Below are 18,132 nucleotides of genomic sequence, written 5' to 3' on the forward strand. Positions count from 1 at the left end.
GTTTTAGCCCTGACATGCACAGGTAGAATCCTAGTATTGGTCATGTTGTTGTTCTTGTTTTGCTTGTTTTTCATTTCTTTTCTCTCTCTCTCTCCAAGACACTGAATTTACATTAGAAATACTGTCTGTTTATTATTAAACCATTTATGAATAGGGAATGTTTTTGATGTTATCACTTTATTGGCACATGGCTTGACTTGTATCAATAACTACTTCATGCTGTTTTTCTCACAAAGATTTTTCAATACAGCTCATGAATCTGTACTACAATCTCCAATTTAGTTAAATTAAAATTTAAAGTTTACATTTAGTTTGCATTTAAAATGTTGAAGGACAGATTATTGTCAGATTTATCATTCAGTCATTTCAAACATTTAGCCTTTTTATTATTTAAGATTTGTCCTAAAATAGCAACCTTACTGGGCTTGATGTCACAGGAAAATATATAGAGCTTGATTTTTAATGTATAACTTCTATGAAAACATAATATTGATCACTGCTTTCCTTCTCTTAAATGCAATTTTGCTCTTTTGATAGCAAAAATTATTAATAAATAAATAAATAATAATAATAATAATAATTTCTTAGACGTTTAAATTTACTCACCTACTTTCTCTTAAAGTGAAAATAAATAAATCTACAATCTCTGTATAAATAATTATATAATATAATGCTTATAGGACATTAAATATGTACTTTCTTGTCAAAGTGGAAAATGTTTGCTCTGATTTCAAACCACCTTACATGCAAAGTTTTGTATAGTCAGCTGTACAAATGTTACATAAAAATGAGGCAGAGATATTTGAATATTATTTATTACTGAATTATGAATAGGCAATGTTTTTGAAGTTTTGACATGTTATTTGTATATTTGTGTCAGTGTATTTCCACATGGCATGACTTAGATCAACTACTCTTTCGTGCTGTATTTCTTAGAAAAAAAAAGTACCAATACAGGTTATGAATCTGTACTAAAAGAAAAAAAAAGTTAGGGGAAAACAAAATTTCAGATTTATCATTCAAACTTTAAGCCTTTTTTATATTATGAGTTTTAAAATTTTTACATTTTATGACATTTATACATTTGTAACTTTCATATTCTAAAATATAATACATACAGACTTATTGATCACTATGAAAGTGTATTGTCCATCATGTTGATTTTCCTAGATGTGATGTTGAAATGTTACATTTTAAATATAATCTCTTTTAATGGCAAAAAAAAAAAAAAAAATTACGTTTTTTTTTTTTTTTTGTTTTTTTTTTTTGTTTTGCTTTTTTGTTTGTCTTTTAAACTGAAAATAAATTTTTGTATAAATAATTCTGTAACATAATGCTGGTGTGACATAAAATGTACTTCCTTGTCAAGAGTGTAATGTTTTCCCATTGATTTCAAAGGTTTACACTGTAATATCTTTTTTAATAATTTTGTTTTTTATTTCTATTTATTTATTGTGTTTGTTTTGTTGTGTATTTTTAAGAGTCTCATCAGCCTAAATCAATATATTAATGTTCCGGTCCAGCCCAGATTATTTAGACGGATTGGAAATCGATCTGTTTGGTTGTAGTGAGCCATTGTGTGTGCAATTACACTCCTTCCAATTCCACAAAGACAACAAAAGCAGTCACTTTAAGTCAAATGCATTGAACAAGAGGACTTTGATTAATCACTAGCCCTGCGACATGTGCGCATGCATATATACGTTCCCGTATCGCGCTACAGCTGCGTCTAATGAGTGAAAAGTATATTTACACACTGATTTTCTTTCAAGTCCAGCCATGTTTAAATGCAGCTCAGTTCACTATAAAGCATGTTGACTAGCAAGTCTGGATCTCTGGTTTTGATTGACACACAAAATGGAGACAAATACACTAACAAGTACACATGAAAATATGAGTGTGCCACCATCCAGGATAGATATAGACATATATTTATATGCATTTTAATTTAAGTTTGGGAGTAGTGTACAATGTGTAAGATAGTTATAATTTACACAAATACGAAAAGAAATCCTCTTGTTTTATGAAAGGAATTGGTTGCCATTCTGTTTGTGAAGCCCTTCTGCTCCGTATAAACCACGTCCATTTCTTTCAAGCCTGTTCAGTGTGTGTACGTTACTGTATGAGTGTGTGTTCGAGTGTGTGTGTGTTCATACACAGTATATCTGAGTGTGTAGAGCAGGTCAGTCAGCATAGATGAGGAAGCCAGAGAATGTGCTGTATTTGTTGGTGTTTCCTCCGTGGACTTTCCCTCCGTCCAGCTGCACACAGACCTCATCTCCCACGTCTAAATGCAGGATCACACTGTTGGAGGCGTAGTCATAATTCTGATCAGCGTCCTGAGCGATAGCGCTGGCCCTCACCTGTCACACACGGGAGAAATGAAGCCACGGTTAGAGGAAGGACACACAGCAGATCGCCACAATTCACAGACAATTCATTCATACTTGAATGATACTGAAATGTACATGATGCATTCATAAGTATTATTCATAATCATTTAGTAATAATCATTAGACCAAACAGCAAAACTTAACTAAAGCACAATAACATGAAGTGTGACATTGCAATAACAACTCTAATAATTGTTTTCACTTAAACATATGAATACATGTTCAAGAAGCAAGATCCCAACATTGCAATGAAAACTGATTATAGATATCATGGTAAAACTGGCCATTTTGTTCATTTGATATGATATGCAACAACTTTAGGCAGTGGAATTTATTATAAATAAGCATTGACTACATTCAGTGACTTTTTCATTATGATATATGAAAGAAGAAATTAATAGGTATAATTTTTTAAATGTGTTAAAAAATAATAGAAATGAAAAAATGAATAGATACATTTAATATTATAACAAATAAATATTTTTGATATTTTTTCATATTAATAATAATAAAACGAATAATTAATAATTAAATTAAAAAATAATTAATAGACAAAAATAATGAATTATAATGTATTTCATTATGATTTTATGATTCTTTTCATTTGAAGGCAAGGAAAAACCTTTTTTTATCCAGCTTCCAAAAACCACTTACACCATTTCATCTGGTTAAACTAGAACAATAGAACTATAGAAAAAGAATCATGTTATGAACTAATGAATAATAAGTATTTTTTTGTATTATTAAAATAGTAATAAATATTATAACAATTACAATTTTAAAGTAAATTAATAGACACAAATAATAATTTGTAACTGATTTCACAATCTTTTCGTAATCCTTTTAATAAAAAAAGAGTTTGATATTTTTTTCCCAGATGCTTCCTTTTTAAAATAAGTGCATAAACCACTATAACACCATTTCCAACTTATATAACATACATACAAAATAATAAATGTATTAATTACCATTTTTAAAATGAAATGAATATGCAAAAATAATGAATTGTAATTGATTTCATAGTTTTTTCAGTTCTTTGAAGTAAACAATTTTATTGTAACTTTTATTGTAATACGTTTTATAAACATTAATTATTCGATTAAATAATTAATATGAAGTATGTATTAATGTTACATATTATTTATACGAATGAATATTAATAATAATGCTACATTAAACAACGTATAATGATTTAAAAGGAACACACTTCTGGTAAACGCTGTTGAAGTACTCAATCCTAAAAAAGTTTGAAAATACTGCACTAGCCATATCTCAACATACAGGTGCTCTCTTGACATGAAAGAGGCCTTGTTTTATCATCTCTACAGCAATGGAATGGAGTCATTATTAAATGATACTCTGACAAGGGTTGACCGGGTTAAATGGATGAGTCTGCAGATAACCTGCAGACCTCCACCTCAATTGAGAAAGCAGACACATTCTCTCCTATTTATCTACTGTATCGTGTAGCTAGACCTATATGTGTGATGCTTAAACTGTACTATACCCCTTCCTTTATTGACCTGCTGAATTTAATCGCAAGCGCACATCTCACAAAAACCGCAATGAGACTGTTTACTGGAGAGACGGACTCATTTAAATTCTGCTTGAGGGATCAGCTGTATTGACTCCCAGCAGTGGATCTGAAACTTGTTTGTTAACATTTTAAATTAGAGATTAGTCATGTGGTCAGACAGACGTACATTCCTGCATAGAGATGCAATTAAAAATGTCCAAGACATGTGATAAAACAGACACAGATATACCGCATTATAGTTCTATATCCTTGCAATGTGATTTAGACATCATATCTTATTATTTGATCTATGCTCAAGAATTCTACATGGAAAAAAAAAACAGGTAATGTTTTAGCAGACAGGTGTCAGATGACAGACAGTGATTGTCAGGCAGTTTCCTCGGCCGTGTTATAGCCACTCAATCTCTGTCAGGTTTCCTAAACATATGGAGCGAGTCTATTGTAGGAAAAAAATGCAATGGTATGCATGGTGTCAGTAAACATCCTCATACAACATGCCATCACTCACTCAAATGCCTTTTGTTTTAATGGGTGTGTTATTCTCTTGAGAAACACCCACAACCACAGCCCACATAAAACACACTGACCCCAGACAGAGATAAACTCCTTCCCATATCCATAATCTAATAACCCCACTCCATTACCATCACAATACTGTCAACATCCGCACAATGTCCTGAGCGGAGACTACCGCCATTTAGATGCTTTATTGAATACCAATCGGTATAATGATGTTAGTGAGGTTTACAACGCAGCACTGCAGGACAGATATATCAGTTTGAAATTGATTTTGCATAGCAGTGATAGATATTTGTCATCTGCAATTTGAAAAAATATGCTTGCACATTTTCACAAGCTGTGTAGAGACATGCAGCTTAAAAATTAATGAGCAGTGATCAACCAATATTGCATTTACATCAGTTATTTTGTGTTTAATAATTGATATATAGAACTGATTTTTAAGCTATTTATTTTGTCTTACAACAATAAAATGCATAACATTCACTGTGAATATCATTAATAATAATAGTAAAAATACTCATTATGAAGGTTTTAATAATAATAATAATTATAATAATTATCAATTAAATATATTAATGAACTCATATAATAATAATAATAATAATAATACAATTTTGTTTATATTTCAATGTAAATATGTAAATATATTTTCATTTTTAATAATAATTTATATTATTATTTTAAATATAAAAAATTAAATCTATTTTAAAAAATCATCATAAATACTATACTATTACTAATAATAATAATGCAGTTTTTGCTATTTAAATGGTTACATATATTACTCTTTTAAATAAAAATTTAAATAAATTAAATAAATAAATACAAAATAAGTTACCCAACCTCTGAGTACTGTTGTTGGGCCCTACTTTTAAACAACTCAACAAATGGTGCCATTCATCTGTGCATAATATATATCTGTAATTTTATTAAACAGTTATTAAATGAAGATATTGTGTGAATATCATTGTAAAAATTGATCATGGAAAACTCTAATAGAGCTAAACTTTTAAATGTGTTAAAAATCATATTATTTCACCTGAAGATATTCGTTGTGTTGATGTGTGATGTGAACAGTGTTTTTGCCTTATCTCTGTGCAGCCTGCATCAAACAGTTGTGTTGGGTTGCCAGTCCCTTGAGAAACCCCTTTTCCAACTATTATCTCACATAAAAAAGACTACAGAAACAACTGCACAATCTCTCACATCCAGATCTAACAGCCACACTCTGTGATACAGGAATCCACACAGAGGGCCGGTCAATAATCTAAATATTGAGTGGGTGAACACCAATCATTGGTATGTGTGACTGAATACCAATCAGTGCAACAATGATGTTTTCTTTATAGTACAAATCAAAGTATGTCATACCTGAATTATTTTTAAGGCAGTACCACAATGGCTTAAGAAAACTGAAATATCATCAAGATCAAAAAAGACTGTAAATTTGAGCGGGTCAATATGCCATGCACATCATTTCACGTCTGACAGTGACGGCCTGGCCTCCTCTCCCTATCGACGCACAGTGTATGTCATTCTCCTCATTATTTTGGCTAAGTGGGCAAAGGGGCAGTCTCTCCCTCCGGCATACCCCCGTGTTCGATACGACAACGCGAGCGGTCACTTTAATTAGCAGACATCTGGCGAAGACCATTTAAGACCTTTCTTCGCTTCCATTGATTCTCGTCTTGTATTTTTGGGATCAGTTGCACCGAATCTGAGCGCCCGAGGTTTAGACATCTCCCGCAATGCACGCTTGTTAGATGCTTCCCGGCATTTATCAAATATAAGTGATATGAAAGCTTGTCTTGGAGGGAGAGGGAGAGAGGCATTTTAGGATTACCGTTGACTGCACTGGAGATGGATATTGACATGGGAGCCGACTACTTGTGAAACGCCACGCTGACTTGAGCAGGGACCCTCGGGTCTGCTGGGGGCTTGTTCTGCCAGGCCTTTTCATTACGGGGAGGGGAAGGATGGAGGGGGGCTGTGTTTTAGACATAACCAGAGCCAAGGAGAAAGACAAGGGTTGAAGGAGAAAGTGGGAGGGGGAGGTTCGGGTAACAGACTGATCAAGCAAGGCTATTTTGTGAGATGCAAGGGTATATGAAGTCTTGTTTTTATCAGTGGTGCCGTGCTCCAGTGGTAATAAAACTGACAGGATTCATTCTCAGTGATATACAGACCTCTTAGAGTGGAGACAATGGAAAACTAGCTCTTAAACTTACCTAAGGGACCGAGCACACGCGAGGGGAGGGAAAAGACTAAAGCAAAAAAAAAAAAAAAAAAGGAACATTTATTGAATAGCTCCGTTTTGCCTCAAAGGGAGAATAACATTTGTTTCGCTTCTTAAGAGAGTTATGCTTAATTGGCATACTGTATGAGCGTGGCATTGCATACTAATTGTCCAAGTGTGCACTATAACACCGGTTACAGGCTCTGTGAATATCGCTGTTTGGATATAATCAACTGGTTAAAGGGTTAGTTCACCTTAAATGTAAATTCTGATATCATTAACTCACCCCCATGTTATTTAAAACCAGTATAACATGAAAGAAGATGCAATTGGTAAATTGGTCCCCACTGACTGTCATAAAAACACCCATCATACATGTGTGAATATACACAATGTCAGAATAGTCATTTTTAGGTGAACCATCCCTTTAACAACTGACCCCATGTAAAAATTAATAAGGGTGTCACCTATGCATTCAATTTTTTAATCAGTTTATACCATTTCCCTGCTATTTGGCGATTAGAGGCCGTGCAATTAGGGATCACCACAATTAGAGACGACCAAAGACACTCATTATATTTCTACTGGACTATGGACATGTCACTGCACCGGGAGACATTTATTAGAGCAGGTACTGGTCATTAACAGACAGGCGATGGCATTTTTAACACTAGCGTGTGAAAGAGCTCGACCTTTTGGAGGTCTATTAAAAGAGCGTGTGACAGGTGAAAAAGGAGAAAAAGAAATGGAGGAACGATTAAGCAACAGAGCGGACGGAGTGTAGATTAGTCTACTTTGAACAGAGGTTTAGACTTGGGGTTTGTGAACCTACATGAGGGACCATAAATTAAAAGATTAACAGCACATGGTACATTAATGATGAGGAAGAAGCATTTAGATGCTAAATCAGAGATGACATACGACCCTGGTGTCATATTTTAACTCACATTAGCATTAAGGCAAACAAACCATTATTCAACAAGCACAATAAAACGCCACCAGTAACGTTAGAAGCATGAAAACCTTTTAACAAATCTCTCCATGTTTATATATCTTTATCCAGCTATTCCATCAGACGGTGGAGGTTATATGACTAATACAGCAAAAAAATTAGAAGGTATTATTAAAAGGTGTGATTTTTGACCCTTACGACACTGGGACTTTTGAGGATGGGATATGACGAGTTAAAATCTTTTCTTGTATGAGATTTCCCAGATGCTTTAATACAGTAGCTAAATGTACAATGATGAAATTTCATTATGAATCTCCTTCAGTGGGCAATACACCAAATTAATTTCAAGAAAAATGAAGATGACCTCATTAAGTGTTGAATATGGAACTTTTTCTATTGTAATTTCATGATCCTTTCCATCTGTTACTTAACAAATGAATTATTGTAACCAAAAATTGCATATTCATCTACTATGATATATTTACAAATAAACAAAAATGTACTAGTCCTAAACTAAAAGTCAGTGAAATATGGGTCACTCTTTAATTAGTGGCATGTTTTAAAAACCTTGAAAAATGTACCTTCAAACTACATTTTATAATCTATGTTAAAAACCACATATCCTGGAATAAACAATCAATAAACTATTTAAGTGGGTTTAACATGGTGGTGTGGAAAAACAAAACATAGCCTATAAGTAAGCAGAAAATTAATTTTATATTTATACAAAAAAAAAAAAAAAAAAAAACAGAAATGGATTGTTTCTGAATTAAAATTTCCATCATTCGAAAGCCTCAATTTTTCTCTAGAATAATATTACAAATAATATTTGTTAATATTTGATATATATATTAAAATGTATGTTTATATATATTTCTTTGTTATATGTACAGTACACTATAAACATTGTAAATTAAAATTTTAATTTCACTGTATAGTTAGAAATTCTATTTGACTTTTTATGTAAAACTTCCACCTTTTAACACGTTTAAAAAAATTAAACATAACGGGGAAGTTAAAAAGTCTGTGTGACAAACTCAAAATAGTGAAGTCAAATTTTGACCTTTAAAAAATCATATGGCAAAAAAGTAATTGAAGAGGCATAGTGAAAACTGAATATACATTATTCTTTTATTTTTTTTCCTCTAAAAAAACAAAAAAAACAAAAAAACCTACCTGTAATTAAATCTTCGTCCTATAAGAAAATATTTAAATTATATCAACATTTCTTTAGTGTTCAGTCCTGCTGACCTGTGACTTTTCCATGTTTATCCTCCTACATCATTTCCATTTCAGGAGGTACCAAAGGGCGCTTACTCACAGTGACACTCCTGGGACACTTTAGCCTCACACGTCTGAGGTCTAACAATGAGCAGACTATCGCAACCGCACCAGTCGGTATCAAGAGACCAGCTTTCACTAGCTGTCAAAACCACCGCACAGACAATGATCAGCCAGATGGTCACACGGGCCCGCAACCAGGTACAGCAACACGCATGCCACACTCTAGAGGATACCTGAGATCCTTTTTTCTCTTAATTAGCACCCTAACATTCACAGACAGTCATAATTAGCAAACAAATACTAAAGTCAGGATCTGGTCTTTTTATCTTTAAGACACCTTGTTAACCTGTCAAACCATGACATGTTTGGTGCTTCTCGATCTGTCTGTGACTCTGTATTCACTTTTGTCCATGTGTATGAGCCTCCCAGAAGTCTCGTCTCTCTGCCCACTGTCTGCAGCTTTCTATTAAGCCATCTATCTTCCTTTTCTCCCCTGATCTTTCTGTCAACCAGCCTGGGTGATTCTGCCATACTCTTAACTGTCATGGCTACCCTTGCGTCCTTCTCTCATTCTGAGACCACAATTCACTTGTGCACTTGAGCTTGTGGGCCGCCCACTGGGGTGCCATATTGAACATGGCCTCCACAATGAAGATGCGAGATGACTGTGTCAAAACGTGTTTTCAAGATGAAGGATAAAAACTATGATATATTTCACTGCTTGTTTTTTCTATTTTGGTGTTGTTCCTTTACAGTTTCTCCTGTAAAATTACATATTTGTAAGTGTTTCTTCAATGATAGTCACTTTTGTTAATGTGGGTGTAAATTGAATTCCCTTTAAAACACTCTAAACATTCAAAAATATAAACATTAAAATGATTTAAAATGACTATTTCAAGCTTAGTTTAGGTCATAGGTCTAAAAACTTAATATTTTAAGAATGGATTTTCATATTTTAATGTTGAAAACATCTGGATCTGGGCCAAGGGTAAAGCAATAAAATCTATACATTAAGGCATTTTAGTCTTAGTTTTTTCTAATAATAAAGATTATGATTTTTTTTTTGTTCTGAAAAAAAAAAAAGTTTATTTCAATGACTTACAAAAGTGCTTTCTTATTACTTACTCCTAAGATTCATTTCTGAATGAATTAATGTTTTTGAATCAATAAATCACTTATAATCACTTGTAACCATATATTTTTCATGCCATTTTTTTTCATGTAGGAGGTTTGAAATTACAATCTTTTAATGAGTTATCATGAAGCTCTGCTTCATAAGCTATAACAAAAACTAAATGAGAAAATATGTTTTAATAATAATAATAAAAAAAAATACTTAAAAGACTTACCTAAAACACCCTTATCTATTTTTGTAGAATAGTCTACATCCAGTCTTGAGTAAAACTGCACAGTTCTCCACTCCAAAACCTCTGAATTTCTGTGTACTCTGTGTTTTGCAAACTGGCCTATAATATTCAATAGACATGACTGTTCGAAAATAATTTTTGTCAGCATTCAAAAATAACCTTTTACAAATTAACATAAACCTCCTAATCCCAACGGACCATTGTCTGCTTTCAGATGACACTTCTGAGAATTCCAGTCTCTCAGCATCTGTCAAAAAAATCTAGCATCCTTTTCACTTTTTCATGCTCTGTACTTTCCACAGGTAGCTGCACAAATCTACATCTAATGAACTCATTAGGCTACAAAAAATGTGGCTTGTGTCACAAATGGACTGCTGATTATATTTTAGGTGCATGGGGAAGTATCAATCCATTTGCAGTTTATTTGGTGTAGTTAGCAGGTAACCCGCACATTCCTCTATTACATTTCAGGCCCTACAGAGTAGTAAAGCAGTGCCACCTGATGTGCTCGAAATGGACGTAATTGAGTGGACCGAAAAGATAATTAATGAGCAATCAATGAACATGCCATAGAAGGGGGCACGTACAGCATGCAGGGGATTCAATCTAAGAGTTATGAATGATTTAACAGGGGAAGCAGACATGCATGACAATACAAAACTGTACCAGTTGGACCAATTTAATCTACTATGACTCTAATCACTTTTACAGGTGGTCCACTGTATTAAGCCAGCAGGTTTTTTTTTACAACATAACACCAGGTTTTCATTGCACGGTGAAATACAAATAAACATTTTATAGTGTGCTTGCGTAAAACTGGTCATAAAAGAATATGTTGCAATTGCCTGTCAAATAAAAAGGTCCAAGTATGTTTTGATCTACAAAGGTCATACAGTCACTTAAAAACACTACAGATAAACCTTTTCTCATCTCGCTCATTTCCTGCCTTCAGTATTTAATAAATGGCGAGGGAATGAATGGCTGAATGTGGAAACTGTTAATTTTTTTGTACATTCGTTATTTAACTGGCAGTAGACCACACCATGACAGTTCTGTCTGCTGAGTCGTATAACACATTTTTAGGTGATGTGTGAGATGTAAATATGATGTTATTAAATTGTCAAAACATATGGCATTGCAGCTGAGATAGTTTGGACACACAGATAAGATATTAATGTCACAATTTTCCTTTTAGTCTTCTCCTGGTCAGCCTTGCAAAACATCTGTGTCCAATTTGCTTCCATCATATGTAGTGCGATGATAATCAATTATATAATTTAATAGAAATTTTAATAAGAAAAAAAGCTCATAATGCAACTATTCTGACTCCTCTAAATGAAGTTGACCTTAGTGGTGAACTGAGGCAGGGAAAAACTACTTCCTACATTTGACTGCACACAAAGTCTATAATAAACAAAAAATGCAATAAAAAATGCAATTCTTTCATCATTTACTCACCCTTATGTTATTATAAACCTGTATGCATGTTTTTCTTCTGTAGAACACAAAGATGATATTTAAAAAAAAAAAAAAAAAACTTTCTTATTTTATTATAAATTTTTTTGTTTTAAACCTGTATGTTTTGGACCCCATTGACTTCAATTGTATGGACAGATCAGGTGAAATGTTCTTAAAAAATATATTTTGTAAAAAAAAAAAAAAAAAGTTTGCTGCTCTTTGGTATAACATGAGGGTGAGTAAATTATTACAGCATTTTTTAATTTTTGTGTGAACTATACTTGAGCCAAAGATTTAATTTCAACCACAAACAATGATAAATTCTTACCTGTCCGTTTTTCTTGAGGTCTGCCCACATACTGGTCCCATCTCCTCCTCTCATCAGGACATGGTATGTGAAGAAGTAGATACCAGGTAAAGGGCATGTGAATTTTCCAGTGCTGGGTTCATAGTAGTTGCCAACATTTGTCACCACATCATCAAACTTGAGCACATCAGTGCCTTCATGTTGCTTGCGCAGGCCTGCGTAAAACGCAATCTTAGGACTGTAAAATGATGGCACGTAACCGCCAGGCCCAGGACCCGGGGGCCCTTGTGGACCTGGCTTTCCAGGCTCTCCAGGTGGTCCTCGTGGTCCAGGTGGTCCTGGGATTCCCGGAGGTCCCCGATACCCAGACTTCCCTTTCCGGTTTGGAAAATCAGGAGGTGCGGGTGAAACAGCCGTTAGCTCCTGGCCGTGCGATGTGGTGTAAGGGTCACAAACCATCCGACAACTTCCTAGCATTTCATAATGACTTCCCGCATTGCCAGCTCCTCCTCCTTTAGTGCTGTGGACCAGTAAAGGGATGGTGACCAGGAGAATCAGAACTATGGCCACACCCATGGCCGCTCCTATGACACGCTTGCGGCGGCTGAGCCGGGAGGCAGCAAGTGTTAGAAAGTCCTCTTCTCCTTTAGGTGCAATGGTGCCCGCCAGCGTGAAAGTTAGAGGAAAAACTTGCTCAAGTGTGAAGCCAAATGTGTGTTTGGGTACAAAAGAACAGCCAAAGAGCCACAGAAATCTACTGAGGAATGAGGCCAATGGAGAGAAGGATAGAAGATGAATTTAGGGATGAGACAAGGAGACTAAGAAGAGCGTGAAGCATACAGAAAGGAGAGGGTGCGATGGGACTAGTGGTAGGACAGAGTGGAGAGAGACAGGAAGATCTGGAATAATGAATAGGGACAGTGGTGGCTGCAACACAAAGGTGTGGCACAGAAAAGAATAAAAGATGATTACAGAAACACAAGGTGGCTCTTGGTCACCTAATATATGGAAATACTTGCAATACAATGCAATACAGTATTTTTAAAGTGTTGGAATTTCTTTGCTAATAACAATACAAATATTTTCATTCATCCCCTTGTTTGTTAACATTAAATATACAGTGAATTTTCTAAAACAGAAGATGCTTTGAGGTTTTCTTTTGCATAAGTGAACAACAATTAACTGTTTTTGTTTTTTCCACTTCAAAGGTATTGTCCACCTAACAAAAGATGTGCAACTGAGCAATCGCAAAATTCAGTTCATGAAAGGCTAGATGAAATCACAAAGCTATCTGCCTGCAAAACAAAATTCAAATGAAGTCCAACCAAACACCTGACAGATGTGGCAAAAAAATCTGTCATCCAGTCTTCCACGTTTCAAAATATACTGATCCTGCACAATGAAATTTGTCCAACGCCCTGGATCGAAACCTGATGAGCCACAATCTATTGATCCTACAGAATATTATTATTAATTTTTCAGGGACATATGGAAGACCCCTGTAGTCGCTCTGGCAGGACTGGGAAAATTCCACAGAAATAGAACTGGAGGAGAAAAAACATGAAAAGACAATAAGGAAAATTTGTGACGGCTATATTTTGTTTTATATATATATATATATAAACACACTCAAATTTGTTTCCATATTACCAGTTTTATCATAAATTAAACATGCTGAAAGTTTTCTTTCGTTATTTCTTGCAAAATCCAAAATGTATCCAAAACATCTGTAATTTTATATTATTTGTATTTATTTATTATTTATTTTATCATAATGACCACTGAATTCCATAGAAGCCAACTGGAGTTTTTTAATATACACAAATAAAAAAATAATTAAATGAATACCATAAAAAATATTTTTTTTATATATAGCCTACATTCAGTGAAGATCTGTGAAAGTATGACACAAGTGCGCAACTTCAAGTAGGCTACACTAAAAAGGCATTAAACCGACACTTACCTTCACTTCGGTGTTTATGGAAGATCTTTAGGATTAAAAATAATCCTCTGTTGTCTGTCCTTACATTCGCTAAGTTCCGGAACAAATTAAAGGTGAATGTAATTCATATGCATCTTCAGCAGACGAAGACTCCTCTCTTTACTCCAGCAACAGACTGAATCGCAGAATAACGATTTAAATGCTTTTCAAATAAGGTGAGTTAAATGAACTGAGTTGCGACTATCACTTCTGACCTTATTTATTCCTCGGACCGCTACTGACTGCACGCGTGAGTGAAACTTACGCTTTTGTCGGTCGTTTTGTAGAGAGAAATAATAAAACCGCAACAGCGCTGGACTTCTGACTCCGACACCTGTGAGATTTTTCACACTCAAAAAAAAAAAACACACACTCACACTGTCCCCTCATTCCTCCATCCGGTCGACTCCTCCCTCTCTCCATCCATCCCATCTCATCCTCGCTCCTCTCACTGGCTCCGTCTCAAACACCACTGAGCCGCCTACCTAGAACGCGCGTGCGATGCCCAAAGACGCTGTCTGACTCGGCAGCACACTTTGTTTTGAGACACATCCTCTGTGTTTTTCCAACTTAATCATCATTTAATGGGGGAAAGTGGTGTAAATGTTAATCGTTTATCATGTCAACAGCTTGTTGACTAATGCTTTTAAAAACAAGCCATTCCGTTATTAAAAAAACTCTTGTGGACGACAGAAAAAACAGGTTGAAGCATCTCTATCTGTTTGGGTTAAAGATGGAGCACTGTGATTTTTCAAGGCCATTGTGTGTTTTGCTCAGTTTTTCTAGCTTTCGGAGCTCATTAGTGAAGGAGACTATAATTGTACTCTCCCTCACTATCTATCTATCTATCTATCTATCTATCTATCTATCTATCTATCTATCTATCTTTGTATCTATCTTTGTATTTCCCCAATGTCAATACAACATTAAAACTGACTCATCACCGATAAAAAATAGGCTAAATTAACACTTTTTTATACAGAGTTTGCATAGCATCACCTTGCAGTCAGTTTGAAGGCTAATGCCACCAGTGTTTAAATATTGGGTCTGCTAGCAGATCCATTGGGAATTCAGTGTAACTCATCCAGTCTGCCTTCCTGTCAGGCTTAATCACACATCTGCATTTTAAAAGTTTAATGGTGGAGGTAGTAGTGGGGGGGAATACATATTGACAGCTTTTTTTTTCTCCGTCGGCCACCCCTCTCTGCACCTGTTTCTCTGATATGAGCAGTGCCAGAAGAGAGAAGAATGAAAGAAGTGGACAGAGAAAAGAACAGTCTGGAGAGAAAGCTGCGGAAGATGCTCCTCAACTAAGAAGTATATGTGTGTTACAGTGTTGAGTTAAACACTATGTCACACTATGTGTGTCAGTCAGTCTCTTCCATTAGAAATACACACACACACAGTGCGAGTTTAACCGCAATGGGTGTATAATCATTGCCAGGAGATATAGGCAATATAGTGAGAATTGGATTTTTAGTGGCTGTTAAAATATTACTGAGATGATTAATATTAAAAAATGCACATGTCTCTGAGCTGTCTTTTATTCGCTCTTCTTTTCAGGTCTTGTTTCACCATTCTATCTCCCTTTTCTCTTTCTCCTGTCATGTAGGGGAGAGCGGGGTAAGTTGTGTCAATACTGTTTTTGGAGGAGAAGCTTTTAAGCTGCTTAGTTGAGCCAGTGGCACAGCCTATCCCAAAAGCATTTAGCACAGTTTACCCCACAGCTTCCATTTTGGTCAAAATTCTTCATTAAAATCCACTGCCATCTTTAGGCAATGGTTTTTTTTTTTTTGTTTTTTTTTTTTGTCATGCACTAAGCTAGTCTTGAGAATTGTTGCATCTGACTCATTTTTAGCCTTTAGGTGATGTACCTTTTTCTGCCACTGATGATGACTCAAGAAACTGTTGATGGTTGTTTCATATCATGCGTCTGTAGATCTCTGTTTGGCTTTCATCGACTTGATGTACAACTGTCGGGAAGCAGCATCTGGACAGTTTTCTTGGAACAAAACGTAGTTCTATTCTTACCACACAGTGCTGTGGAAATATTGTGTGTGTCAGATCTACCAGGCTGGTACAGCACTATAGATTGGGTATGAAAATGAGACGAGGACAGCGTGATCCAGTGGATGTTCACCTCCAAGGTCTCTCTTTATATTCAGTCTGCAAGAGAATCATGCCACAAGTTAACCATATAGTGCATTATGCAATATAAGTCATTGTGAAATATAAGTTGTGACATTATATACATTTAAAATATGTTGTGACATCACATAACATTTGATAGGCGTAAAGTCAGAATTGCTTTAAAAAATATATCTGGTGGAAATGGAAGGTGGAGCACATTGCATTGTGGGATACATATGCTGTGATGTACAATGTACAGTTTGGAAAATTTAGTAGATATTCCATGCACATAAAATTTGCTTTGTGTGCACAGTATGCATATTATATACTACAGACCTAGTAAGTGCATTCTGTTAATATGCTTTTTAAAAGAAATCACTTCATTTTCTGTTTTTAAACACTGAATTGATGGAAAATAACAAGAAAACCACAAGTGTTCTACACATGAACACATACACACTCACTAATCATTAGCAGACACAAGATCCCACAAGAGTCACTGTGAAACGTATTGAAACATGGATTCTGCACATAGATCCACACGTTTCACTGACACTGAGTAGGTGTGGAGAATGATTTATACGCCTTTATTTAAGTTAAATTTTGGATAACGAGATTACCACTGGGCAGTAAAAAAGAAATTAGGACATGAATTAACACTCAGTTAAACAGAAAATATTGACAAAGTCTTCCAAATGGTCAAAGGAGAGGTGACCTGACCTTTGCCCCAGAGGAAAAGAATGGATCTTGATCTAAAATCTAACAGCTTATAGATCAGTGCCTTTGAGGGTTAGGTGTTGGAAAAAGATTCATAAAACATCACAAGGTACTGAAACAGATGCCTTTTGGACTTTCACATTGTTTCAGGTACAACTAAATTGATTCACTTTGGCAAATAAATGTCAGGTAAATATCTGTAAGTGAGAGAGAGAGAGAAAATGGGTTAAAGGTCAGTGACGGTGTCAGTATATATGTCCATATATGTACTGCAAAAAAGAAAGAAAGAAAAGTATTATTGTCTTATTTTGCAGTAAAAGCACAAAATAATTATCAAAATTATTAACATAAAATTTCTAAAGAATTATATGATCAAATATTCAAGATATATTAACTAAAAAAGGAATTCTGAATATCTTTTGAAGCTGGGCTTTTAATAAAAACTTAAAATCTCAATATCAATCTTAATGTCTCAATATTAATAAAAAAAATTCAAACAAGATTCAAGATATATTCTCTAAATAATTCTGAATATCTAATGCAATTTTGTTTTTTTTTAATTCAAATGATCTAAATAAAAACAATCATGACTAAAGATGATATGATAATTAGATAAAATGCAATTTTGCTTCTAATGTAAATTTTTTGGTGTGTATTTTTATTCCATAGAGAAGGGGAAACGTTGTGTGTGTGTGTGTGTGTGTGTGTGTTTCTGTTGTGTTGTTCCATTAGACTCTGATCATGGTGCCTGATGCAGAGTGACAGTGTGTAGATTGAGTTGCACAGCCACTCTAATTCTCTCCATTAATAAGCATCGTTCCACACTGCCGTCCCGGACCACATTTATTAATCACAATTTGTCATCTGCCTTGCGCTCCACCCCTTCTGTGTCTTTCTTACCCCCTTATCTCTCTCTCTCTCTCGCTCTCTCCTTCCATTTTGTACCTTCCTCTCTCCGTCCACTTATCCCTTGCTTTCCCTCTCTCAAACAGAGAGACATGGTCAAGCATGCTGAAAGTCTGCAGTGGCACGACTTGCTCTCTCATTAAGTCCACATTCATCTTAGAGGACTCAGAGACTAATCCAAAGCGTTTCGCTCAAATGTTACCGCTGCTTGTTATTTATTTGCAAAAGTCATCATTCGAATCTCCAGTCTAAAGTGATGAGATTTATCTAAAGGCCATGATTCATATAAAAAAAAAAAACTTTCTTGTAGCTTTAAAAGGCTATTTCTTTATCTTAAACAGA

The 18,132-nt window shown here is 34.8% G+C and overlaps 1 protein-coding gene across 1 annotated transcript; it reads right to left on the bottom strand.

Annotated features, from left to right (window-relative positions):
• Positions 1–1,473: 1,473 nt before the first annotated feature.
• On the bottom strand, positions 1,474–14,385 carry c1ql4a (complement component 1, q subcomponent-like 4). Its single transcript, XM_042751037.1, has 3 exons — positions 14,020–14,385; positions 12,078–13,600; positions 1,474–2,363 (listed from the first exon to the last, which is right to left on the bottom strand). Exons 2-3 carry the CDS (start codon positions 12,630–12,632, stop codon positions 2,184–2,186), a joined length of 735 nt encoding a protein of 244 aa, XP_042606971.1. The 5' UTR covers positions 12,633–13,600; positions 14,020–14,385; the 3' UTR covers positions 1,474–2,183.
• Positions 14,386–18,132: the final 3,747 nt, after the last annotated feature.

The sequence above is a fragment of the Cyprinus carpio genome, chromosome B23 (assembly GCF_018340385.1).
Source record: "Cyprinus carpio isolate SPL01 chromosome B23, ASM1834038v1, whole genome shotgun sequence".
In the NCBI taxonomy this organism is placed as follows: Eukaryota; Metazoa; Chordata; class Actinopteri; order Cypriniformes; family Cyprinidae; genus Cyprinus; species Cyprinus carpio.